This window comes from Anas acuta, chromosome 5 (genome assembly GCF_963932015.1).
Source record: "Anas acuta chromosome 5, bAnaAcu1.1, whole genome shotgun sequence".
NCBI lineage: Eukaryota > Metazoa > Chordata > Aves > Anseriformes > Anatidae > Anas > Anas acuta.
In genome coordinates this window covers 5,015,125-5,041,511 of record NC_088983.1, presented here as the reverse complement: position 1 = coordinate 5,041,511, position 26,387 = coordinate 5,015,125, and the positions used below count along the sequence as shown (strand labels likewise).

Sequence of the window (26,387 nt, the reverse complement as noted above, 5' to 3'; positions counted from 1 at the left end):
ACACTGGTCCTCCTGTTAATGAGGCTTTCTGCATAGCCTTAAAAAAAAAAAAAAGCCTTCTCATACATAGGACTAACTTTTTTTTTTGCATTCCTGCTAAGCTTTCTTATGCAGCTGCAGGCCTGTTTCCTCTGCTCTTGAACATGCCCCCAGCCCCACTGAGGGCAGGTGCAGGCTGTGGCTAGGACCAGCTTTCCTAAATGAGGGCTCTAACTGGAGCCTGTGGGTTTCTTGGCTCTGAAGCAAGGCTCTGCAGGTACCTGTCATCCAAGGTATGTGGTGTTCTTTGGCATGCTGTGTGTTTTTTGACAACTGGCACGGCTTTTTGTGGTCTAAAACTCTTCATAACAACCTGGACTTTAGTGCAGTGAGCCAGAACTTTCTCTGGTGTCAGGGATCGTCACCAATCTACGTCCTGTAAAATGGGACAAATACCACTTGGGGACAGGCTTTCTGCCTGGGGATGCTGCTGCTCCAGTTAAGTACAGAGGAAACTTTGGAGCTGCAAATGCTTTTTCTAATATTTCTTTTTTCTAATGGCAATTAGTGGATACCTCCCTCACATGGTGAAGTGGTGTATGGAAGTTTTGGTTTTTCTTTTCGATCCTTTCTGAATTTCAGTACCTAGTGCTTACTCAAATATCTATGTGCTGCCACAGATGAGATGCTTGGGAGTGCTTTCCTATGGAGCTCCAGCCCAGGCTCTTGGGGGATGTGAGGTCGGACACCACTGCAGGTGTACAGTGGAGTCCCCGGGGAGAGACTCTGACCCTCTGCAGGGAGGCTGTGCCTTGCAGGCTGCGGCTTGCTGACCTGTGGAAGAAGTGCAAGGAGCTGAGTGAGATCAGCTGGCCTCCCAGCCCTCAGTGGGGCTGGCTGCTTTGCCTGGTTCATCATTAAATATGGACTCCTGCTGTGCAGCTCGTGTGGTTTCTTGGGGACCATCTGTGCTAAACTGCCTGCAGTTAATTGCCTCAGTATATTCACCTGCCTGGCTTGGATGCAAAACTGCTTTTTTCAAAAAAAAAAAAAAATCAAGTTGCACAGACAAACATGAGGTGCTTTGAATAGCTTTCTAGATGAGCTTATCCTCATCTCTAGTGGACTCTGGAGAGATTAGTTGAGTACCAAACATCTTCCTACCTTGACTGTGTGGTGAGACTGGTTTTACTTGCCCTTCTTAGCCAAGGAAATCCTATAAAGGGATTACAGGGTATGGGAATGGGACACAGCAGAGGATGAGCCTTACTTGTCTGGGAGACTTAATTCTATATTTTGTTCCTGTGCCCAGAACTTGAGCATCTCTCTGGGAAGCTTAACATTGTAGCTTTCTCTGTGGGGCTGTTAGGGTCTAAAGAGAAAATCTAGCTTAACTTGGCTATTCAGGACCACTGTGTAAACCTCCCAACACACTTCTTGAAGTGGCTCTTTTAAAATGAACTATTTTACTGTAGGACTAGGTTCCTTGGCCATAACATCAGCCCTGTGCAGGGATGCTGTGCTCCTTCAGCATGGCAGCACTTGGCAGATATAACTTCCCCGTGTGGCAAGCAGTCTGTCACAGTCTCTGTTCTGCAAGGTCCTTGCAGTGTTTAGTTAAAGCCTTGTGGATGGATCACATCATCAGCTGGCTCCCCTCAATTCATCAAGCAGCTTCTGTCACTGGTTCATACACGATGTGACTTGGGGATGCATCGGAGCAAAGCAGAAGATCCTAGGAGAAATTTGTAGGTTATGTTATCCTGTGCTAACCCTAAATCAGCAGGTACAGAACTGGCCTGGTGCTAAGAGTGATGCCTTGCCCATCACAACCTGCGTCCAAAAAACAGTTCAGTGTGGACAGCTTATTTAATATCTTTGAGATGTAGGCATGTTAATGTTGGGTTGCCTTCCTAGGCTGCTGCTCCTTTAACTTGCAAGTCCCTAGAAGTTCTTCAGCTGTTAGACTCCTGCATGTTAGACCAACCCTTGCTACATCTAAATTTAACAGAGAAAACCAGCCCAAGTTCAGTTCTGCCCACTCCCTGCAGCTGAATAAGCTCCAGCTTGGCCCACCCCAGTATTAACTGGGGATTTAGAGGCTGTTTACTTGTGGTGGTGTTTTTGGGATGGAGGGAGGGACACAATCTGGTTCTTACTATATTCTTTTGGGGGTTTTTAAAGGTAATTAAAAAGAAGGATCTGTTTATACAGGTATTTTTGCAGGCTCATATGCCCATTGCATTTTTCATGCACTCCCAAAAAAAAAATAATCCAGATGACTACAGCAGTGTCTAAGCCCTCAGCTGGTTTCAGTTCAGTCATCTAGGCTGCTTCAAGTATAGCTGCTGGGGTTGAGCTGCTTTCACAGTTCAGCTTTTCACGTAGGCTGCTGGATGGGGAAGATACTTGTAGAAGATGCTCTACTTAGTGCCTGTTGTGTGGTGTCAGGAACGTCTCTGAAAATAGGCAACTTAAACTTTCTGTTCTGGAGGGAGGAGAATGTAGTCATACAGCTCTTGAATAGGAGGCTTGATTAATCAGGCTGGCTCTCACCATGTAGCTCGCAAAGTCCTTGTCAATAGTGTGGAGGCATGATCCCAGGGCTGGGAAGGCATGCTGAGAAACTAAAGTTCAGCCAAGAGCTGTGCTGGGTGAGTCTGAGTGTGTAAGTATGGAGACGAAGTTCAGCTCTGAGTCAAGGCTGAGTAACAACTGCCTCAGGGTGGAATTTCACCTTGCTTTTCTTGGCAAATAAATTGAGCATGGTTCCTAACACCAGTTTGTGCTGGTGTGAAAGTGCAAGGAGTGGTGGGGTTGGGTCTGTTGTACAGAGCCACTTGCTGGTGGTAGCAACAAGAGGAGCCAGTTATAGGCTGAGGAACCTGTCTGAGCAATGGGGAGGCTGCACTCTTGGTATTGTAACATACATCTAAAGAAAGCAGTGCCCTTAAACCGCTCTAAAAGCTTTCTGACCTCTATAGGAAAACACCAGTCAGTTGGTATTTTTTTTTTTTTTTGGATCAACCATCTGACAAGTACCAGGTCCCTGCTGTGTAGGACAGCCCACAGTGTTCCCTGTGAGCTGCTGTATGCCTGCTTAATGCCACAGCTGGCTGCAAAGTCCCTCAGCTGTACTGAGACAAGGGGCTGAACCTGCCTTTGAGATCGGCAAATCCAGTGTCCTGCACTTGTAGGGCACCTCTTTGCTGAATCTTGGCTGCAGGTTTAATTCTTATGCTTTGACTACAATAAAGGCTGCTCCAGAACAGGGTCAGTATGAAGCTTTAGGCTTTGACCTTATATTCATGACATTGTAATGATGCCCCCTTGGTCTCTGGGTTTCAGCGTTTCCTGTCACACTTTCACTCTGATCTATGTACCTGTATTTATCCTTCCAGCATACGGTGGGGCTTAGCTAATTTCAGTGAGCTCTCCTATTCTTCCCCTTTCTCTACCTATTCTTGGCAGTTCTGTGCTTCCACTTGGTCTTATTCCTGTGCAGAGACATCCAAGCTGTGCATAATACTTAAAAGTGAAGGCAGTAGTTGCCTTTATTTGGGAAAACACTTCAGAACTTGTAGCTTACATCTTTTTTTTTTCTTAAACTTTCTTTAAACTTCATTCTTCTGAGCTGTGTTGCAGTACATGGAACCATTTTTTTGGATGTGAAGAATAATTTTTAATGAAAATTAAGGCTCTGAGAGGATCACCATTGTGTGGATTAAGACATGCCTCATTAAATTTCTGCAACCCCATTAAAAATTTAAATGAGTTTGCAGGGGTGTAAATAAGAAGGGTACTTAGCCCAGCATGTTAACTAGCCTGATATGATCATTTGGGTATCAACTAAATTGGCAAGAATTTGAAGATTTAAGGCAAAGCACATGCAAGATAAACTAAATGTCTTAGTGTACACTTTCTATTGATTTTAGTTTATTGTTGCTACTAAATGAGAACTGTCCCTTTGGTGCAGGTTGACCTTGATGTCTTTCACAGTAGATGGTAGTTCATCCCTAATTTTCCTTTGTCGTGAAAAATTGGGGAGGAAAAAAAGCTGTGATGGCTTTTAATATCAAAACCAAGCCTTTTAATACTTACCCCAAGTACATTGTTTGACTGAAGCACCAGCAATGTTCAAATCTGGTAATGCTTTTTTGTTTCATTAAATCAAGGGTAGAGGGTGATCAAGCCCTTAAAGTCAGAAACTTTTAGGTAAACAGCTAAGGGAGGATGTTAGGCTAGTTGAAGGATAGCTAGAAGAGGAGCAAGGGAACTCCTGCTGTGTTGGCCTTGTTGGTGACTCCCTGCAGAGGGAGGCAGACGTGGGTCCAGCTGTCCTGCTATGCTGCAGGTGTGCTGCCAGCTATAGTTTAAATAAAACCACAAAAACCACAGTATCTCTTCTTTCCTTTGGCATACGCAGTCACTTAAGAGATGCACTTTATGGCTTTGTACCTCCAAGTACAAGAAGTTTGTATTTGCTGTGCTTTGTTTTTAAGAGCAGCTCCTGTAAGAATTGCTAGGAGTGGTTTAATGTCACTGCTTTTTCCCAGGTGTCTGGTAGCTAGCACATGTCTGTCCAGCTCTCTGGCAGAAAATAAGCTGCATGCTGTCTCCTTTTGAGGAGGAAAAAGTCTTTGTTATTGTGTTTGCTCTGGTATGTTTAAAGGCGTGATCCTGGTTGCCACTGCTCTGCCTCCTGCTGCCTAGAGGGCCTGGTTCGGTCTGATCCTCTCTGCTTGCTGTTCTGGCCAGGCTATGCTTGAAACTTTTTAACTTTTTCTGACTTCTTATTTTGTCCAAAACAATTAGAGTTCACTTAAACACCAGCTAAATGTCGTAGCTTTCCCATGCTTATCTTTCAGCTAGAGCAAAAATGACAAACCCCCTACAGTGGCTATTGAATGGTAGTTGGAGTGTGTGGGTGAAAGTTTTTAATTAGTTCTTGTTTTCTAATCTGGGGATTAGTTCACCCTCACAGCTTTAGGGAGGCAGGTTCAGGTAAGAAGATGTATGGCAGTTTCTTTTGAGGGCTTTGCAAGGATCACTTCTATCAAGTTTCTCTCTGGAGCCACTGATGCTTGGGGTCCATCAGCACACGTAGGAGGCTTGCTCATGAGGCTTCTCCATGGAGCTTTGGGCATCAGGTGCAAGGCAAACCATGCTGAACTGCTTTAGCTCTCTCAAAACTTCCCTGACAGTTTGTAGCCTCCGTCAGGATAATCCTACAGCTTCATGCTCAGTGGTGTGAAGCTCTGACTAGAAATGAGTGGAGTGGGCTTGCAGTCATCCTACCTTATAGCATTGGATAGGAATTGAGGTAACTCTGGTATCCTGGAGGCTGTGGCCCATAATAACAGATCCACCCTTAGTCCATGTCCTAGATCCATCTGTGATGGATCCGTGCTGATTGCATCCATGGATTTGCCTAGAAAATAAAGCTTAACAGCCCAAGAGTAAAGGAAGCATTTAGTAAGTAGTATAGTTGAATTAGAGACTTCTAAAGTGGCACCATCAAAACTTTCAGTGTGATTAACATTTCTGCTTGAGACCTCTTTGGGGTAGGGGAATGCCATGCCCACAGCTCTCTACTTCTCCCAACAAAATGTTTTAGAGTGAAAACTCTTTATTTGTCTTCCTCCAGTCTATCCACTTACAGGTCACAGTAGTTAAATCTGGACTGATTCACATACCCTCATTTGATTAAAATTTGATAAATCGCCTTTCTTTTTTAACTGGTTGGCAGCTCAGCAACTGCCTACCCTGGACCAGAGGAGCTGTACTGCAGCAAACTAGTGAGCTAACTTGTTAGTCAGTGCTGTTTATTCTGCAGTATTCATCTTTCTTCTTTAAAATAGCACTGCTTTGCTAAATCTACTCCTTAGCCTGGCTCAGTGTGAAAGCAATTTTGTGGTGAATGCTGCTGGAAATACAGCTCTTAGGAACGATCATTTCTGATCTTAATACAGAAGCAGACCCATGGTCCCTGCTGCACATTTTTGCCTTTTTTTTCCCCTCGAGCTCTTCAGTGCCTCAGCTCCACTGCAATGAGATAAACCAGGAGTGAACGCAAGTGTGAATTGCCTCAGATTTGGGTGGGGGGTAGGTTAGGATCAGAATCCAAATCTCTCCTTTTACTGTCTTAGCAATGTCATAGGGCCCTCTGCTGGGGACCAGTTTCTGCGGAGTGGTTTTTGGCAAGTGGCTGCTGAATACATTCTGGAGCTCCAAATTTCAGCACTGCTGTCCTGTTGCCTCTCCTAGATGTTGCAAGAACATTCTTCTACAGAAAAACTTGGGATATTTCCTCTCCTCTTGAAACTTGGGATAGTAGTAGGTTTAGTGCCCTGCCTTGTGAGATAGGATCCCATTCAACAGATGTGTTCTTCGCAGTGTTCCCTTTCCTTACCTGTACAGCAGGCCAGGTGTTGAATTCCTCCTGTGAACACCTCTTCTACAGCAAAACACGGCTACAGTCATGTAATGAACCTGCAGGCACCCTAGGCAGCTTTATGTGGGAAGTAGATGGGTTTAGCTGAACTATCAGGACAAAAACCCTGCAGATTTGTGCCCAGTACATCCCTGGATACCTGTGCACAGCTCAAGAAGCTGTCTTGGGCAGGGCACAGCCCATCTTCTGCCAGCCTTCCCCTTCCACGCTGGGTTCTGTCACAACTGATTGCTCTTGGCAGCATTTTGGAAATATCAGATGGTGACATTAATACTGATCACAGGAAAGCTACAGATTAATGATGAAAGTTCTCCTAGAAAGGTCTTCATGGATTGATAGTCAGCTGTGATCATAAAAGCAGTGCAGAAAACGAGCTGCATTCCAACACTGCAAGCACATGGGAAGAAAAGAGCTGGTGGAGACTTTTTAGTGCCTCTTCTTCCATTCCTGGCAAGAGAAGGTAGTCATGGGCCTCCCTAACCCTATCCTTATTTACGCAGGTCTGCTTCTTATGTGGGTGGGAGTGGATGAGGGCAGAAAATGAGCTGTGGGGTGTGTGCCACCTTTGTCTTTGGGGCAGTTGCAGATGTCAAAGCAGCCCCTGGGGTCCCTGGTGTGTGGTGTTCTCAGGTACCTCGTGCAGGTAGGTGTTAGGGCTCTTCTAGCTCTCTGCAGCAGTTACTCAGCTCTTGGGCTGCTTTGCTTGGTGTTGGCACAGGAGGGGGCTCCACCTTCTTGAAAAGTCATGCAAAAAGTGGGCTCACAGCTAGAAACCAATTAGCATTGGCTTCTGGTTAATCACAACATAGTTGGCACTCATTAGATGCTCTTAAGCACTCAGACCCCATAGTGCTGGGCACCAGAAAAAAAACAACTGCAGCCTAAGAGGCTATTAATGTTTGGTGAGAGTGCTGCAGCTCAGGGAATAGTAAGATATTTCTCCTGTGCATGAAATCTGACAAATAATGAGTTCTAAAGTCTTCTAAAGAATAAAAGCATTTGTAAATGTTAATGGAAAATATCTGAACACCCATCTTCAGTGCTGGTATCTTCACCTCAAAGCCCTGCTCACTTCAGTGGGGTTATGATAAAGGTGCTTCAGTTCCAGCTTGTTACATGGCATTATACTTTAAAAAAAAAAAAAAAAAAAAAACACAAAACAAACAAACAAAAAAAAAAACCACAAAAACTAAACTTTGTCAGTGCCTTTGTGGCCTGTTTGTAGCACATTCCCCAAAGCTGTTTCTACTGCTGCTACATTCCACTACCTTGCTCATAGTGTTTGTCAGCAGCTTGGGCTTACAGCAACTGTCCTGTGCTGTTAACACCAAATAACATGGATCTACTCCTGCTTTGGGGGAGTGTGGCTTTCTGCAGCTGTATGAAGACTACAAAGAAGTACAAAGCTTGGCTGGAGCTATCTGTGGAGAATGGAGGGGCTGTTCCCCCTTGGAAGGGCCGGGGGAAGAACTGGCCTAATGCTCCCCTTGCCATAGGATGGGTCCTGGGTCCCCACCCTTCTTTACGTGGGGGTTGTGAGGGCACAAAGGACTCTTGGCTAGCCTGCAGTAGCAAATTCCATGCCATGGATTTCATCAGGGATGCTAATGAATCACCCTGACCCCATGATGAAGCCCAGCTATTGCTGTTTTGCTGTTTCTACACACTATTAATAAAGGCATTTTTCACCAAACACTCCTAAAAACTTTTTATTGTCTCAAATTTGTTTTCTTGGTGCTCTCTTACACCTTCTCCACAACCAAGCACTTCAATGCCTGTTATAGGGTTGTCAGGTCCTCTAAAGCCAAAATCTTTGACAGGTGAAGCTGGAATCTCATTTTTATGGGGATTCCTGCTGCTTAGGTTGCAGTTATCACAGCAGGGAGGTGTTAAACTTCTTGATTTTTTTTTCCTGTGTAAAAGAAGGAAAAAGTGAGCCCCTGTTACAGAATGCATTGCTTATTTAGCAATTTTTAATTAAATTTTAATTTATTTTTTTAATTGCTTATGATGCAATTTTTTCATTTTTCCACTCTTGAAGATGAGACATTTTCTCCTAGCTTATTTTACCTTATCCTTACTGCAGGAGAAACTGCGGGCATCTTGGACTCTGATTTGGTGCTGAAGCCCTGGGGTCACAGGGAAAAGAGATAGGATATCATCTCTCCAGAGCTTTGTTAGATTCACATTGTGTGTTGTAAATAAGAGCTAGAATTTGATGCAATTGAAGAAAATAAAGTATGATTTGCTGTGTGTGGTGTGCCTGTCTGCTGTAGTGGGCAAGGGGGCACCTGTGACCAGCGCCAGATGTTCAGAAGAGCTCGTACACCTGCTCTGTACCCAAGTGCCTGGTTTGGATAGACTCATGCAGCCAGGAAAACCATACTTGCATTTTTTTTTGGTCAGAATTAGCGCCTTGACCATGAGATACGTTTCATTGTATGGTTATCTTGCCTCCTTTGCAAGAAGAACCTTAGCCAAGAGTTGCAAATATGCACAAGCACAACACACAAAGTAATTCACAAGGGGTTGAATGTGCAGGTGGAAACCCATGTGCCTTCTGAATCTGCCAGCCTTTCCAGTTTTGGTCCTTTAATTCTCTTGTTATCTTTGAAGCAGCTGCTGAGGGCTCTGAATGTCCAAGGAGGTTGGTTTAGGAGAAACGTAATTTTGTAAAAAGGCTCTTGTCTGAGGCACGAACCTGCAGCTTTTGGGGTTCAGCTGTGTGATGTGTGCGCCCTTTCCTTTCCCACGGTACCTTCAGGTGCTATGTCCGTGCCTGCCAGGTTCCTGGTGTGCATCTGCACCTGAAATCTTGACATTTGTGAAGTCTGCATTTCTTTAGAAGCATTAATTCCTATTTGTGACCACCAAGTGGTGCTCTGTGCTGCACCTTGCAGGAAGGCAAGCTGTTAGCATTTTGGGATGGGGGGTTAAAAAGCTGTTTTCAGGCGTGTGAACGAGCTATAGAGAAGAAAAAGAAACGAGTCAAGAGCCCTTTTTTCCTCCTTGCCGTGGCTAGGAGCACAACATAGCTTGTGCTGTGAGGGTTATGCATTATTCTCATCCTTATGCTGTGGCTGTGGGATGATTGATGTGGCTGGGTGATTTAGATGTGATAAGCAGCCTTGGCACTTCGATTCGGGTGTTCAGCTTGACTGCCTGCTAGGGTTTGGAGGTGCAGAGATGGATATCTGCTCCTTCAAAATTAGCTCCTGGCAGGTGCCTCCAATTAGCTTGCTAAAATCACAAGAACCTTCTGAAAACATTGTTCCAAGCTAGTTTTTCAGAGATAAAATCTGATCCCTGTTTTCTCTTGACTGCTTTTTCATCCAGTCCATCTAGGGAAAGTGTGTTCATGGTCCCGTTCTCCAGTGTGCTGGCTGTTTAGCATCTTTGCTATTGAAGTTTGGAAATCTTTTGTTTATAGCTGTGTTGCTCTCAGCAGAGGCAAAAGACCTACTTGAAGTCATCTTTGCAGGTTTCCTACAAGCGCTCTCTGTTTTCTGTTCTTGTGTGTACAGAGGCTGTGTGTTTTGTATGGAAACATGCAGCTTGAGAGAGAAAATTCCAACGTTGGTTTGAAATGATGGGCACATTATAAGACAAAAGCTGTCTGTAAAATGTAATGGGAATTTAAGTGGCGAACTACATCCCTGTAGGCTCCATTAGATGCTCTGCATGGTGTAATTGTTTACAGGAGCGATCATTCCTTTCCAAATACCAAAAGGCATGCTGTAGCAGAATGATGCAGCGGAATTCAAGCAGCAGCTCATTTGTATGAAATGCAGGGCTAAAACTGAAAGGTGGCGAGAGGAATTGTCCTGTCTGGTGAGCTGGAAAAAACATGTAGTGCTTTAAAGCAAATTTTTTATTGGAAGGAAAGGAAATGCTATGTAACAGCACTGTGAACGCCTTGATTTTATGATGTACATTGATTTCTCTAGGTGTTCTGAACTCTGAAACAGAGGCCAGCTCCCCCCGTTAATTAGTAAGCTGGATAGCCACCAATTAAATAGATCCCCCCCAAGTTCCCTAGTTAGTTTCTTGGTTATTTTGGGGATCCCAGAGCAGAAGGGAAAAGGGTGAAACATCACACAATTGATAAGGTGCAGATTGCTTTACTTACAACAGGTTCGACACATCCAGCTCCTGGGGTGTCCCACCCAAGCTGCTCCAACTTATTGCTCCAACTTATTGACCTTTGGCTGGGTCATTAGTTATTAATTTGGTCTTCGCCCCCCCCCCCCAGCTAAACCAGCTCCTCAGCTGCTGGGTGATGGCTCACCCAAGCTGGGTGCTCCAGGAGTTTTTTTGTTAAAGGGCTGAGCAGAGCACCGTGTAAATTAGGTAAAGTGCATGAACATTATGCATTATTTTTTAGCTTTGAAAAATTAACCACTGAAAATTCAATTATGTCGTTATTCCAGGCGCTGTTTTTTCGCAGTGGGTGGTTCTGTTAGTAGCTATTAAATAGCTTGGACAGAACTTGTGGCTTCAGAAGTCCTCGAGTCTTTATAACTAAAAGGAAAGGTGCAACTTTGCCTTTAGAGAGGTGGTAGCAGCGGGCTGTCTCAGTGCTCGCTGATAGAGATGTAAGAACCTTCTGCCTTGTGGGACCTTTCCTGATGCTACTTTTGTCTTTCTCTGTCCAGAGGGTGAGGAAGAGGAAGAGGATGAAGAGGAGGAGGAAGAAGAAGAGGAGGAAGAGGAAGATGAAGAGGACAAAGACATAGATTCGATGGATGAAAGCTTGGAAGGTGACACGGAGCTGCCAGGTTTCACGCTTCCAGGCGAGACCTCCCAGGAGCCCATAGCTGGCCTGGAAAACCCCGCGGCCCAGCTGGCCGGGGTGTCCTACCAGGTTCCCGACACCATCGAGTGGGAGCAGCAGAACCAGGGTCTGGGTAAGAGGAAAAGTCCTTTCTTCCCTTATCCTCATGGTGGACATGTCTCTTGCTCTTCACTTTGCATGGGACATCCCGTTGTGTTGGTGGCCTCATGGGTTGGCCTTCAAGCTCTGTCGCTAAACACAGAGCAGGAGCATTTCTGAGGAAACCCCGTCCCCCAGTGACGAACTGGGATGGGTCCCAGGTGATGTGCCATGAGGTTTTAGTTTGGGGACAGCCTTTCTGAATACTCCAGACCTATTCCTTCATTCCCACAGCTTAGTGTTGTGTGGCTCCGAGGGTGGAAAAATGAATACTGCTCAGGTGAGACTCCTGGGGAAATTTCAGTGCCCTTTGCATGAGTTGGGTTGGTGTGGGCATATAAGTCCTGTGAGGATGAAGCAAATAGGGTGGTTGCTAATCAGCCCATTGCTAGTTCAGCAGCATTCTTGTGCCATTTTTCTGACATTTCTTCAGTGTTGTATGCTCAGGCATGGGACCCCGTGGTGGTTAAGCAAGACAGACCTGCTAGGCCTGTATAAAACTTTATATAGTTTATTCCCACTGTATATATAGAACCTGTGCTTTATGGCTGGGCTAATTTATTCTGCCTAGAATTAGCTGATTCCTGTTTGCATGTGTGCTGTCCATCTGACGTGAGTCAAAGCTGGTATGGGACAAGGTAGAATTAGCCCAGTTTGGCTACTTGGGAAGGGTACTGGGATCATTTTGTAGCAAATTCAATTTCCAAGCCACACTCCATCAAAAGCAGGGGGAACCTTTCAGGTGAATCAGTGGGAGTTGAACCACGTCTGTAGGGAAAGTCTCTGTGTGACTAGTAGTGATCCAGCTGTTTTGAGAGGCTCATCAAACGCAGAAACCCCAAAACTCTTATATGTTGAGTTATATCAACTGTCACCTCCCCTGGATTTATAGATGTGACATAACCTGATGTTTCTCCCTATGTGGTCCTATTTACAGCCAGCTTGAGTGTTATTGGCTTCCTTTGAAATGAATCAAATAACTTATTTCAAGAGCCCTGTGAGAAGGTTGCCCTTTTTGGGCTGAGTTTGCATCAAGTCTGGTATCTCCCCGTCCCACTAACTCTTGCCTGAAAAGCATTGTTTCGGGTGGTTCATGTCAGATCTGCTTCACATGTCCCATTGTGCCACCAGGCTGGACAGGAGCTGTGTCAGGGGAATAATTCTAATATTTAGTGGCTCTCTGGCCGGCTTTGGCAAGCTGGATTAGAGAGATACGTGACAGTGCTGGGAGGAAAAGCACAGGAAACACGGGGTTATGATGCCCATCAGGTACCTTGGTAATGAGGCAGGAGAATAAGCAGCAGCCAGAGGCTGAAGGTACCCTGGTGTGCGACAAACCTCTCTGCCTGGAGAGGCTTTAATAACTATGCACAGAAAATAAGTGGTGCTGGGCTGTGAAACACCTTGTAGCTTTAACACTCCTTGTGTTGTTATTTGTTAGGAGCAGGATGCTCCTTACGGTATCTTTTTCTGAACGTATGGGACCCAGTTCTGTTTCTGATGTTTATTATTACTGCATCCTGCAGCTTTCATCCTCTACCACCTTTTCTCTTTCTTAGACCTTGACAAGATTGTCTTTCCAAAAAGCTCAGACTTCGAATGCGTTGACTGTGCGACAAAACACAAGGTTTTTGTCCCTCACATGTATTTTACTTACCCTCATGCAAATTGGAGGAGCCTGCTGTGAGGTCTGTCACGTTAGTTCAGCTGCAAAGTGCCAAAGCCCAGGCACCTGAAGGACTGGGCAGGTGTGAATTTCTGCTTTCTGTGTAAGTGCCTCACTGAGTTATGCATCACTGCTTCCAAATAGTTTGGCTTGCCTTCATTTTGAAGCTGTTGCATTCTGTGCGTACTGCCACGAGGGAGGGGGTGAACAGAGCTCATCCTCAGGGGCTGGGTGGGACTTCTGTGCTGATGGTGTGGAGAAAGGAGGGGGAGTGGTGGGATCACTCTATACTTTGACTCACCTCTCTTATCCTACTAGGTAAACACTTTCATAAAGAGCCATTTATTCTTTTTCTGGCTAGATGACCTAAACGTCTTTTTGATATCGGCTCCTTCCCCATCTAGAGTGTGCTTATGTGCTCATCTTCCCCATCTACAGTGCTCCTAAGAGGAAGGGAAATTAGCTGTGCTTTAGACAGAGGCACAAAGAAAACCAAGGACTTGCATCAGCTCACCTGGAAAACCCAAGGCCACGCAAGGAACTGAACCCAGGTGTTCACAGTGCTCTGTGCTGGGAGTGGATGGGGAGAAGGAGATGCCAACAAGGCTGGAGCATCTCCATGGCAGACGTGAGCAGTGCTGGGCTTCTTCTCCCATCTTCCCACTTGTGCCACGTGGGTTTTTTTTTCTTAGGTCCCTTGTCCAGGGTGAGTGTGCACAGCCAGGGCTGGTGCTCTGTGTGTACCTGGTCCTGGCTGCATGCTTCTTTATGGTGCACATTAGCAGGGGTGCTCAGAAAGGAGAACAGCCAGGATGGAAAAAAATATATAGCTTGTGCCAGCAGGAGGTGGATTGTTAAGAAGAAAAGAAATACCCCAAACCTGACAAGAGGCCAGAAGAGCTGCCCACATCGTTCTGCTGGAGTGTGTGGAGAGACCAGGCGTACTGTGAAGGGCTCGTAAAACTTCAGATGTGCTGGACACGTGCATAGACTCTTTGAAACCCTTTTTCTCTAAGTGCTTTTCTTCCAAAGGTAGCTCTTTGAAATCCATTTCCTTTAAGTGCTTTTCTTCTACAGCTAAAATTAACTTGACTTTCATTTTAAGACAGCTTCATAACCGCAGTACATCCCTAGTCACAGCTCTGGATAAGGGAGGACCGCAGTTCTGAATCCACCTGGGCTGGGGCATGCTGCACCTGCCTGTCTCAGCCCACGGTGAGTCTTGGGAGTGGGCAGGGGGGTGCAGAGCTCTTCCCTGGGATCCACAAGCAGTGCTGAGGAGTGAAGAATTTCCCATTCTGCACAAATGAAATATGGCTTAGAGGGGAGGTTATTCTGCTTAACCTGGGATATGGCACGGTAAGGGAAGTCCTGAAGAAAGGTAACAGTACTCAGTGAGGTACAAGGTAAGGGCACACCAGAGGAGACAGGGCAATGCAGTCCTGTGACCAGGACAACGTGAATTTGTATACTTCAGTTTGCAGATTATTGACTCAGTAGCTTGCAACAGATCCTGTGAAGTTACTGCAGTCTGCTTTATTAATGACTGGTTTCTCTAGGAGATAACTGAAGATGTTTCTTCTGGAGTAAATTACAGTACACACACTGCAGTCAATTTTTCTACCCCTGTGTTTGTTTCTGTCACTGTTCTGCTAAATGGAGAAGAGGAATGGGCTTGTTTCTTCTGGATTCTCTTTTTTTTGCTCCCTAAACATCAAACTTTTACAGTTGGCATCTTCCATCGTTTAAATGCTTTGCACATACATCCTTCTCCTGGGGTGCATCTCTCCTCTGGCCTTCAGAATTTTGAGATTTAACTCTAAAATCCATAGCACAGAAGGGTCCAGAAGTATCAGAGTAGCTGTACTCAGGTCAGTTATTATTGAGTTTACTTTGATAGCTGACATGCCGAAAATCCCTAGAGAATGAGTGACTTGATCCACAGACAGCTTGGCAAAGCAAGAGACAGTTTGGATTTTTGTAGTGGTCAATGAAAAAATGCCAGAGAAAGAGGATCATTAAAAATGTCAATTCTGGGAAGTCAGATGGTCCTACATTAACTCCAGCTGAGCAAAAGCAATTTATATCCACCAGTAATGAGGCTGTCAGTTTTATAGTACATCAGTTTACTCTCTAAATGGCAATATTTAGACCAAAAAAAAAAAATAGAAGTTGATCCTCCAAATGCTGCTCTGATGGCCTGTGTCTCTGGAGAAGGAAGGTCTGAATATGCTTTGGGATCTCTGTTGGTGTCCTGTTCAAATGCTTTGTATCCAGATGTTGCTAGCAAAGGACATGTTTGCAGTTCTTTGGGATCCCTCTGAGATGACCTGTCTGCTTTTTGGATTCGTACCTGAGTGGCATGTAGCAGGTGAACACAAACTGTTTGGAGAACATCAGACGGGCAGGAAACTTGGGCTTTCTGGGAATGAATAAGAAATTATCTTTTTTTTGGTCCACAATCAGGTAGGGGGAGGAGGACCGGGGCAATTTGCTAATCCTCTAACTTTGCTGCTTTGGGGCTTAAAGTTAGTTTGCTTTGTGCATTCAATATGTATGGAGTTATTTGGAGCAACACTGGGATTTGCTTCTTGAGGCTTACAGGGTTGTGACTTTTTGAATACATGGCTCACATCATCTACATAAAGGGTTATGGTGGAATTTGGTTCTTAAAGATGTTGACTGAAACCCAGCAGTTGCTTATCCTAAGCCACCACTAATATGAGATAACAGTAAACAGAGGAGAAATGGATTTGAACCAAAAACATTAACAGAGGAACCTGTTGTTATGCTCAAAATCTTGTTTTATGGGCAGAGAGAAGGCATATCTCGTCTGTACCCAAAACCAAGAATTTACTGCTAATATAATTGAAATCTTAACTATTTAATTATTGTAATTATTATTAGACTAGATATAGCTATTATAACAGGAAAAAAAAAAAAAAAAGAGGAAATAATTATGCTGGTACAATTGCTGTACCTACGCTTCTTGGTTTCTGTGCCTTTTCCTGGTGTTACGCTCACCCTTCCCTCGCATCTGTTAGCATTAAGGTCAGTGGCTTCATTCTGGGGTTACTGGTGGGCTTGTTAGCGTGGGGTCAGCAACATCTGCAGTCCTTTGCCTGGAGGAATATAAAGTTCATGTTGATAGTTTCTTCTTCCTCAGTCTAGGATACAGTTAAAGTCATTTTTATGCGTTTACTGACACAATTTTTCATCTTGCCCTTTCTTTATTGATCTGCAGCTCCATATTACATCTCAGTTAGCTATTTATGGTGGCTTTTATGTATTTTAGATACTCTTTATGTTCTCTTTTTTTATCCTAAAACATTTTTGTCCGGATCTATATTTCTTTAGCTGACCATTGGCGTGTTGCTTATGGACATGGGGACTCCAGTGCCAGCGATCTCGTGTCTTATGGCAGAGCTCAGCACTGTATCTCCATTACTTGAGGATTTTTTTTCATACCTGGCATGTGTTTTCCCATATGGAACCGTTATGTTAGAGTCCTAAAACCATTCAGTACTGCACAAAAATAAACAAAAGTAAAACATAATAGCCATAGGCACCGTCAGGTAGAAAAAAATGCTGCTGCAGCTAAATCAAGGAAAACAAAGCTGTAGGTAGGTCAAGGAAATTTCAGACAGCCTGACAAGCCTCCGTCCTGAGGCCTTACAACCTCATAGCAAGGCAACAGCAGTACCACGTTACAGGGCTATGTGATCGTGCTGCAGCTCACGAGAAGTCCCATGAGTTGCTAGATATCGCAGCATCTGTTACTGGTTTCCATCTACCCATGTAGATATTGTACACGGTGGAGTTTGGACCACTGCTGTAGATGGGAAATTAAACATAGAAAAAAAATCAGCAGAGTTATAAAGAAGTTGTGAAGTGTGTCAACATCATTCTCAACATGCAGTTTCCAGAATATATACCCAGTCTTTGTTTTGTGTACTTGTGTGTATGATCTTGGTTCATACAATAATGGAAAGCCATAAAACTGTCTCCGTTATGCAAGTGCCTTGTCGCTACCTAATAAACACACGTTTTTGGAAGCACGTGTTTTTTTTTAAGGGATAAACATATTTGCAGCTCTGACTAACAGAAAATAGCTGTATTGCAGATCTGTGGCTGCAAATTATACTACAAAAACCATGCAACCTATATCACTTTGATTAGTGGTGGTAAGGCAGAGCAGCAGCAGCAGAGTAGCGGAAGATGGTAAAATTTTGAAATGACATTTTTACAGGAAGCTGGGATTAATGCTTTTGTGGGCAAAAATAGCCAGCATTAGGCGGACAGAATCTGAGACTCAGAAGTTAGTAGTGTGTTCTTTAATTGCTGCCCCAAATGGATCTATTTTAGGCACTCTTAACAGCTCGTGTTATTGGAATATCAGAGCGCCTTTTAATCTTTAATGCATTTATCTCCTTAATTACCCTGGGGAGGTTATCCATGTCTTACAGGTGCTAAGGAAAAACACGGAGAGGCCAAGTGACCCCATCGGTTTCACAGGGAGCCTTTAGCAGAGCAGGGATTTGTGTCGGGTGCAGGAAGCAATGCCTGGGCATTGCCATTCTCCTGCTGATGTGCCTGGGGAAGGACTTTGCACCTGCATTTCTCCCTGGATAAAGTACAAGGGATCACACATGGGAGAAAATACACTGGTAAGACGGAGCCACCATTCCAACAGAAGGAACCGAGCACACAGAAGTCCCAGATGAGAGTGGCTGACAGGAGCCAGGATAAGCAGCAGCTGCAATTCGTGGTGTGTTTGTTCAAAGCGTGGCTGCTCGCAGCAGTCCTGCCCTCCTTAGCTTTGCCCCGTGTGTGTTTATGGATGTTTTGTTGCGCACAGCATTGGCCGCGCGAGGTCTGTCTTCCAGACGGCTGCAGACTTAAATGAGCAGTCTCGCCGATAGAGATGATTATTTTTACTGTCTTCCTGGGTGCTTCAAGTAATTTATACGGTTCCATATGCTCCTCACTAGCTTCCCTTCCCTCTCCAGATCGGTAATAAAGCTCCCATCGTCAGCCTGTGCATGAATCTCTGGTCTCTGTTCCTCGTAAGGATGTGCACTGTTTGGAATTACTTCGTTTTAACTGTTTTAAGAGTTTGCTCATGGTTTTACCTCAGTCCTACAGCAGGCTAACATTCAATCAGGCTTGCCTTGTCAAGGGAAATTTTGCATCCAAATATCTCTCAGCAACAGCAATTCTCTTTCCTGGCTTGTTGTGACATACGCTTTTATAATGACAGAGCAGCTCCCAAAAGAGAATAATTCACATCAGTCAGCCTTTTCTTGTTGTCAAATTTCGTCCTGAAGTGCTGTAAGGATCGTGTCTGCTGCGTTTTTACATCTGGCACGAGACTGCTGTGCCACTGCCAATGCAGCCTGCGTGTTTTAAAGGTGAGGAGCTGGCAGTGCCACGCTCTTCCTTTTGGGAGCTCTTCTGACATTGTCCTCAGAGCAGAAATAAAGACCAAGAGAAGGGGGTAGCAATGAGTGGAACAGAAGATATGAGACTTGGTCACTCATACCCAGCTCTGGAAGCAAACAGCTGTCAGAAACAGGTGAAATAAAGCTTGCGGTAAAAGAAAGTGTGCCTGCAATTTGTCAAAAGGAAGGGGAAGGCAGCTGGGGCCTTTCTACACAAACTTCTAGCAGGAAACTTCAAGCTGGTATTTTAGCCCTGACATTTTTGCTGGCGTATGTTGAGAAACAGCAGCACTGTCACCACCTCTGATACATCACTTTGAAACAGCAGCCCTGCCATGAGCCTCTAGTTAAAACCATCTGAGGGTAAGATTAGCTAAGCCTACTCGTTATCAGTCCTCAAGTGCTGCCCCCAGGAGCTGGGGGCAGGTGTAGAGGGCATTATTTTTTTTGGCACTGCCATCCTCCTCGCCCAAAGTGTGGGATCCCACCAGCAGCTGAACGTTTTGACCTTCTCCAGCTGTCTGGTTCCATCCATCCATTAGTGGCAGTCCAACAATTCGGATGTGTCTGCCTTGGAGCATGGCTCGGCACTTACTACTCCAGGTAATTTATCTGAATTTTTAATTTTCTGCCTGAATTAAGGGGTGAGGTCCATTAGCCAGAGCACTGCTCCGTACTGCAGAGGCTGGAGCAGCCCAGCACCACCTGTGCGTGCACGGTGCTGTCAGCTGCTTTGGCACAGTCCGTCCGTCCTGCTGTCTGTCAGCCCTGCTGTAACAGAAACCCAAGTGTCTCGGCTGTCTTTTTAATCTGCAGTAATCCCGTTCCTTCTCAAGTCTGCACTTTCGGTGTGTCACATTTCAGCATGCCTTGCCTCGCCCTCTATCCTCTGGCTTTTATATGTCAGAAATCCCAGCTCCGTTCAGGCAGAGGAGATGGCGTTCAGCCCCCTCTCCCACTGGGCTGCAGCAGTCACTTAGCTTGATTGAAGAAAAAAAGGCAGGCTAGCAGCTCTCCCTGGGTCAGAGTTATTAATTTGTGCTTGATGTGCTCGTCTAGGTGGCCTTCACCTCGTGAAATGAGACTTGCCCTTACGTTGGAGAAGTCAGATTTATTTTCTAGTAGTGATACATATATACTACAGTGCAAAAAATCTATTTTCATGACATTTCAGCCCTCAAAAAAAAAAAAAAAAATGGAGAGAGGGAATGTAAAGCTTCCTTGGCCTTGAATTTCCTCTCCTCTTCTGGGGATTTGCGTCAGAGCCTGATCTTTTGGGTTAAAATGTAGCCTCCGATCGCAGAGTGATAAGAGAAAAATGGAGGAAAAGAGCTCGTTGCGACTAGTACCAGGAAGAGTGATGGTAATTTATTGAGAAGATGGTTTTAAAATATTCCTTTCTAATGAGAAAGTAGATATGTTCTCTCTCCGCTTGGGCAGTGCAAGCTACAGATGACTGATGCTAAACTTGCCTCCCCGCTGGTGTTTGCTCAAATTAAGATGACTTGAGGATCAAAGGAGATCTAAGTTCCTTCCTGGAAGGATGCTCTCTTGATAAACATATAAATCCTGCCCTGCCTGAGAGCGAGTTAGGGACACGTATTGGAAATAAGTAAAGTGCTTGGATTTTGACTGACAATAAAATAATTACCTCAAACTGCAGGCAATTGGTGTTTTGCAAAAACGCTGTGTATCAGCATTAATCACCAAGAGGGGTCGATACGGTGAGAATTACTGGAGGCTTTTGCTTCCTTTTATTTTTTTTGCCTTGTGTTTGAATAACTCTAATCACAGCCTCATCCAAGCCTGGGATGTAATAAAGGGTTTCAGCAGAGCTGTTCCCAATAACCTATCATTTCTTTTAATATACTGGCAATGCCATCAGTGCCTGAGGATTTATTAATGTGAAGCGAGCCCAGGAGCTCTCCCAATTTTCTCCATTTTGTTCCTTTTCTAGGCTGCTTTCCCCACACCTCCCCTGCTTCCCTCTGACTGCTCAGGTACTTGCAGAGACCAGTTTTGCAGTTTTGCACGCCCAGGGACGTGATGTTCTTTCTGTGGTGTGCTCAGGGATGGATCTAACACCCATGGGGGATCTCAGAGGGCTCTGGGTCACCTCCCTCTCCCCACACCACCCGTATGGCCTGGCAGGTGACAGCCTGCCAGGAAAATACCTTCCTCTTGGGTATTTCTTCTATCTGGAAAACGTGGCTAAATGCAGTTTCTTTTTATTTTTTTGGCTGTAGGGAGTGTTGTGTAGAGGATTGAGTGAAGCATTGGAGTGAAAGGCGAGCCTTGATGAAGAGATGTGCTCTCCCGTAGCTGGAACACATTTCTGGGGATGCTATTTATGAGGGGTGGGTTTCACTTGGTTGTAAACAATATGCTGCTGATTTAGGAGATGCTCTGGGGCTTATTGGGCAGGGATATAGTCCTCCAATAGGTATCTGCTGCCTAGAGCTGCCGTCCCCTGATCTGAATCACCTGCTGCAGGGAACGCACGCTTCAGTGGTGCTAACTGACAGCAGCAATGAGTAGTTATTAAGCACTGAGTAGTCACTAATGTGTGGGCTCTGAAGATGGATATGAGGGTTTAAAAAGCCAGTGGAACTCATAATTCTTCATGTATTCTGAATCTGCTTCAAGGCATCCGTTACGGCGCTCGCTCTCGTATCCCATTCTGAAGACAGCAACACCCGCACAGAGAAGAATCGTGTCATGGGCTCGGTATTTCTGTGCACGACCCTGTGGTTCTGCAGGCAGGTAACGAGGGAGATTTACAAATGAGGCACGAATGCTCCAGAGCCCGGCTGGAACCTGGTTTGCTCCTCGTGACCTGATGGTCATATGCCTTTTCTTTCCCTTCTCTGCTCCGTGGTGCTTAAACCCAGGCTCTGCTAACGGGGCTGGAGCTTTCCAGGCCCTGGGTAGCGATGCAGAGCTTCTCTCCTGAGTCACCTTGAGCTTGGGATGGGTGGGTGTGAACACTCAAAGTAAATATCCCTGCTGAATCATGGAAGAAAACAGGATTTATTTATGCCTGGGTGAGGAGGAAAGCCTAGAGAACATTTCCAAAACAGATCCTTGAGAAACTTTTAGGGACAGTCATGTTCCGGGGGCTGAAATTTAAGCTGAGAGTTATTTTTATTGTTAGTCCTATCACTGTAACAGTGAGTTGGGATGGTCATCTGGAGGCTGGGTTGGCAGGGAGTAGAAATTAAAGCAAATCCTCTGGTCCAGATCCTTCTGAGAGGAAGGGGAGGATGTTACTGTATGAACCCTGGCCTGGTGGGATGAGGGGGGAAAAGGAGCAGAGGGCAGAATAACAGCCATCATTCTGACCATAAATACTCTGTGTGATTCTACCCATCTAGACGGGGATGTAGTAAAGCTGGAAAAAGTACATGGAAGAAGAACCAAAAGGCAACCAAAAGGATAGCCTGCTCTCCTCTGCTTAATTTCAGAAAGAAGCAGTGCCACTTCTTTCTTATGTGACCTTGAGCAAATCCCTTACTTCTCCTTTTCCTGAGTCCTGGCATCCATAAATAGGCAGGTATCAGTGCTTCTCTGTGTCTTGTTCATTCAGGTTCTTTAGAGCAGATACTGTCTCTCTTTATGAGTTTATAGAGCATTTATTACACAAATATAGCATCTCAGGTGGGCTTTCAGCGCTTACAATGATAGGAATAATTCACCAGAAATTCCTTTGTTTTCTCTCTGTGTTATTTTTGGCTGATAAACAAAAATATTGATAGCTGCTGAGACAAAAGTGTGTACTGAAGCTGGCTGAAGAGGTAACGTGATCAGCAGTAAATGGCCACGGGCTGGAGATTGAGCCCTGTGAGTTTGCCCTGCTTTTGTGCTGTCTGGTGAGCGTTCAGGGATGGGTTATGTCATGAAGCTGATCCAGTACAGCCGCTCTCATGTGCTTTTCCTTCAGCACAAGCTTTGCCCTGAAGCCCTTAGCCTTGTTCCAAGGACAGAAACCCCAGCAACCAGCTGGTTTTGCTCGCTGCAGGGAGATGTGACTCAGTAACCCAAGGCACCTCCCTAGGCTCTTGTTGTGCAGTGCCTTTCAGGTTCACAGAGCTCCACATAAAGCATTGTTATTCGGAAATCAGAGGCATGAGCCTGTTGATAATTTAGCTCAGGGGCCAGACGTGCAGCAGAGTACAGACATCAGTGCGAGTTCACGTCGTCCCCTTCTCTTGCTGAGGACTCATTTTTGTATTTGGCTGCTCTGCCTGCAGCGCTTGCGACTGTCGGGCTGAACTAATTCCCCTCGCAGCACAGCCAGGATCATATCTTGAGTGCTCAAAGCAGAAAAGATTGTGCACTAGCACGGAAAGTAGTGGCCTTTTCAGCAAGGCACCAGGTAGGCTTTCTCTTCTCTGTTTCACAGGGTCTCATTCACTGTCATGGATATTTGGATGGAAATTTTCTTGTATGCATAAAATGCCTGTGGATTCCCACAGCTGCCCAGGTTGTGGGTCCAAAAGCTTGTCCTGTGACGTGTGGTCTGTCAGCTCTTGGCTTTAGTGGCTCTGTTTGTTATCTCTTAGAAAATGGCTTTGAAAATGAAACTTCAGCTCCTGTATGCCTTGGGGGAGTTCAAATAAATGTGGACAAATAGCATTTCTCTGTAAATGTACAGATTTATAAATCGGGATGTTGTGATGAACTGGTTTGAGTCAACAGTTCACCTGGTCTGTCGATCAAACCTCTAACTGGGTTTGATCAGTAATTGCCTGAATCTGTCAAGCAATTCACAGCATTACAGGACAAGGCCAGTAATTTATCTTTCATGTGTAGAATTACATTTCAGAAGTGCTCAGTGGTTTTACTCTTTCTGTACCTGCAAAGATTTGCAGATTTTAGGTGATCCAGAGAGGTTTTGCTCATGCTGTGGAAAAGGAAATCTTTCCCCAAGAAATTCCCTGTGCATATTGTTTGCTGTTTTAAATGAAGAAAAAAAAAAAAAAAGAAAAAGAAAAAGAAAATGCAACCCAGAGCTCCCCTGACCAAGGGGCTGTGATACTTAAAAAACAGCCAGAAGAAAATTCTGGCTCCTAACCTGTTTTTTTTTGGCTTTGTGTATTTCTGAAATGTGCTGTTGGATAATAATTTCCTTCTGAGGGAAGGCTATTAGCATTGACTTTGAGATTAGAGCTTGCTCACTGACTTACTTGCAGGATTTTGCGAGACTTTTTGGAAGATAAGCGAGCAGCCCCCTGCTTGAAGCCTGATGAAATGCCTGTGTCTTTCTCCAGGCTGATTACTTTTAGCATGTAATGTGGAGATTTATCTGCACACCAGGAGACACAGACTCCTGGCAAAAGTCTTTTAATATTTCATTGTGCCTTCCCCTGCTGCTGCTTCTTGTCTTTTTTGACCTTTGTTTCCTCCTCTCCCCTTGGTGGGCGTTGCTGTGCCCTAACAACCTTCCAGCCCAGGGGTGAGAGTTGCCTGCAGTGAGTTCAGACAAAGATCTCCCCACTTTCTTGGGGAATGAGTTGAGTTTCTGCGTGTGATGGAGCACATGAGCCAGACACATCCCATCATCTGACAAGGACCTGGTGGTTTCAGGAGGAGTGCGTGCCCCACAGCTAGGAGGGAAGCCCCCTTTGAGCTCTGCCCCTCTTCATATCTCACCTGGTGAGCACGAAGCACCGGATCAGCACGGGCTGAATGAGACCTGCCTGGTACAAGGAGCCACAGAGGAGGAGGGAGCCTTGATCAGACCCTGATACACCTGTCAGGTGAACAGCAAACTTTGTTCCACTTCATGTTGAGCTGCACAGAGTGGCCATCAGCGTTTAGACAACAACCATTTGCTGCTGCTTTGAAAGCAGATTAAGTTGTGAGCTTTATCCAGATAATTTCATGAAGGTTCTCGCATGTCAAATCGCTTCCTTGGTATTTGAACAGATGATGGCAGCAAAATCAGGAGTTATTCAGGAATGTTCATTTTCCAAAATGTCTTCTTAGAGCCTCATCTTGTTGCTGTCCTCATCAGAGAGTGGTCTCTGACCAGCTCCAATCAGGGTAATGCCCTTTCAGTGTAAGTAAATCGTTAGAGATTATCTTAATCTGCTTGGAGAAACACCAGATCCATTCATTTCTGAGCAGAAAGATTGGGGCAGAAAATGCCATAAAGCATCCTCTGACAACTCTGATTTTGTGTTGAGGCATTTTGAAGACCAAGGGCACAACCATCAATGTAAACAGCACAGGAGCATCCTATCCTGTTTGCTGTATCCCCGTCCTCCTGGGCAGATTTCTCTTGTGAAAGGCTGGCATGGGTAAGAGCAGGGCAGCTGGTGTGCTCTGCAGATGGCCTCGCTGCTAAAACTGCATCTGTTGGTTTTACAAAGCACATCTTGATGCTCTGAGGTGTGTTTTAGGAGAGCTGGGTGGGTTTGCCACCATTCAGGTTGAGCTCTCCAGACGGAGCACCAGTGACTGTGTGCCACAGCAGCAAACCCCAAGGAGACTGGAGTCACCCAGACTTTTATCTAACCTCTCAGCTGGGCAGGAACGGTGCTCTGTGCCATTACTGAAATAAGTGGAAAATGCAGATAACAGACAATCTGAGGATGAATTAACCCTTTCACTTGTAGGAGCATGCAGAGCTGGCTGGGAGGTGATGATAATTTTTCAAGGTTCATCAGGTGACAGCAAACTTCAACAGGATTTTGGGACATTCATTTCTCCACAGAGCTTCATGCTTAACTGGCTAAAGGTGCGAGGCCAGATGGATGCAGAGGTAGGGCTGGTGCTTGGTCTGGAGTTTATTGTCTCCAACCAGGGCACCTCTGTGTGCTATAGGTGCAATCTGGGGGGGAACCAGGAGATGCAGGCCCTGTTCCACTGTCCTGCACAGTGCTGAGGCCTGCCAGAAGGGCTTCCCACCATCAGCCCCCTGGAACCAGGCCTGCTTGTTTGGAGGTTGAATTTGGCCTCGTGCTGCTTCAAAACACCAAGTAAAAAAAGCTGCAGCCTCCCAAGGTGTGTACCTTGAAGTTGCCAATGCAGCCAGAAATGAAAATTGCTCCTTTCCCTCAATGCACTCCCTTTCAGAGACTTCTCAGTGTGAATGTGTTTGAGATCAGACATCCCCCCCCCATTAAAAGGGAGCTGCCTTCTCCAGCTTTATCTACCAAATATATTTGGGGCTCCTTCATTTGGATAACCCGTCATCAAGGCTGTCACGTTCTGCCTCCCAGCAGAGTTTTCATCTGTCAGGCTCGCTTTATCGTCAGCCGGCGCAGGCTGAGTGAAACCATTTTGGTGATTGTCATCGTGTGTGTGAGTCATTATTACAGAGAAATACCCACTGACTTTGAGCACTCGTTGCCTCGCGTGGCCCAACTTGCAATAAGAAGCTTTGCTATTAGCTGGATGGGAAGTGTCATCTAGGTAATTTTGTTATGACAGTAAAAAAGGGCTTTGGGTGAGACTGGCACAGCTCAGCACTGGTCTGAACCTCTTGGTGTTGAAATAGAAATTCCTCTTCTCAGCTGGAACAGGATTATGGCTGTGCTCAAGATATTTGCAGATTTTGGCCCTGCTTTCTCCATTGGCCTTGGGTCTTCCTACCTCCTTTTGGCTGTAGATATCCAAACCCTGTATTTGGATCCATCAGGTCTGCACTCCCAGTTGGTAGATGAAGATATCACTGCTTGCTTATGTTAGAGAACTGTTGCGAGTGCAATTAATAGAGCTGCAAAGCCGAAAAGTGGTGGAAGAGCTAAATACCATAACGTAATGAGACCTCATTCACAGTAAATGGTATGAAAAATGATTTCTTGAAAAGAACAACGAATTGCTATGGCTTTTTAGTTTAACTGTGGATGCTTGATTCTAATTTGTTGTTTGTCTTTTCCATGTTAATGAAGTTTTAGACATAATTAC

The 26,387-nt window shown here is 45.2% G+C and overlaps 1 protein-coding gene across 3 annotated transcripts in view; it reads left to right on the top strand.

Annotated features, from left to right (window-relative positions):
- Positions 1 to 26,387, top strand: part of ARMH4 (armadillo like helical domain containing 4) — a 53,738-nt gene that overhangs the window by 11,678 nt on the left and 15,673 nt on the right. For all 3 annotated transcript variants that reach the window (XM_068682411.1, XM_068682412.1, XM_068682410.1), the window contains exon 5: positions 11,089 to 11,340. In XM_068682411.1, coding sequence (XP_068538512.1) covers positions 11,089 to 11,340 — 252 coding nt within the window. The remainder of the gene's footprint in view (positions 1 to 11,088; positions 11,341 to 26,387) is intronic.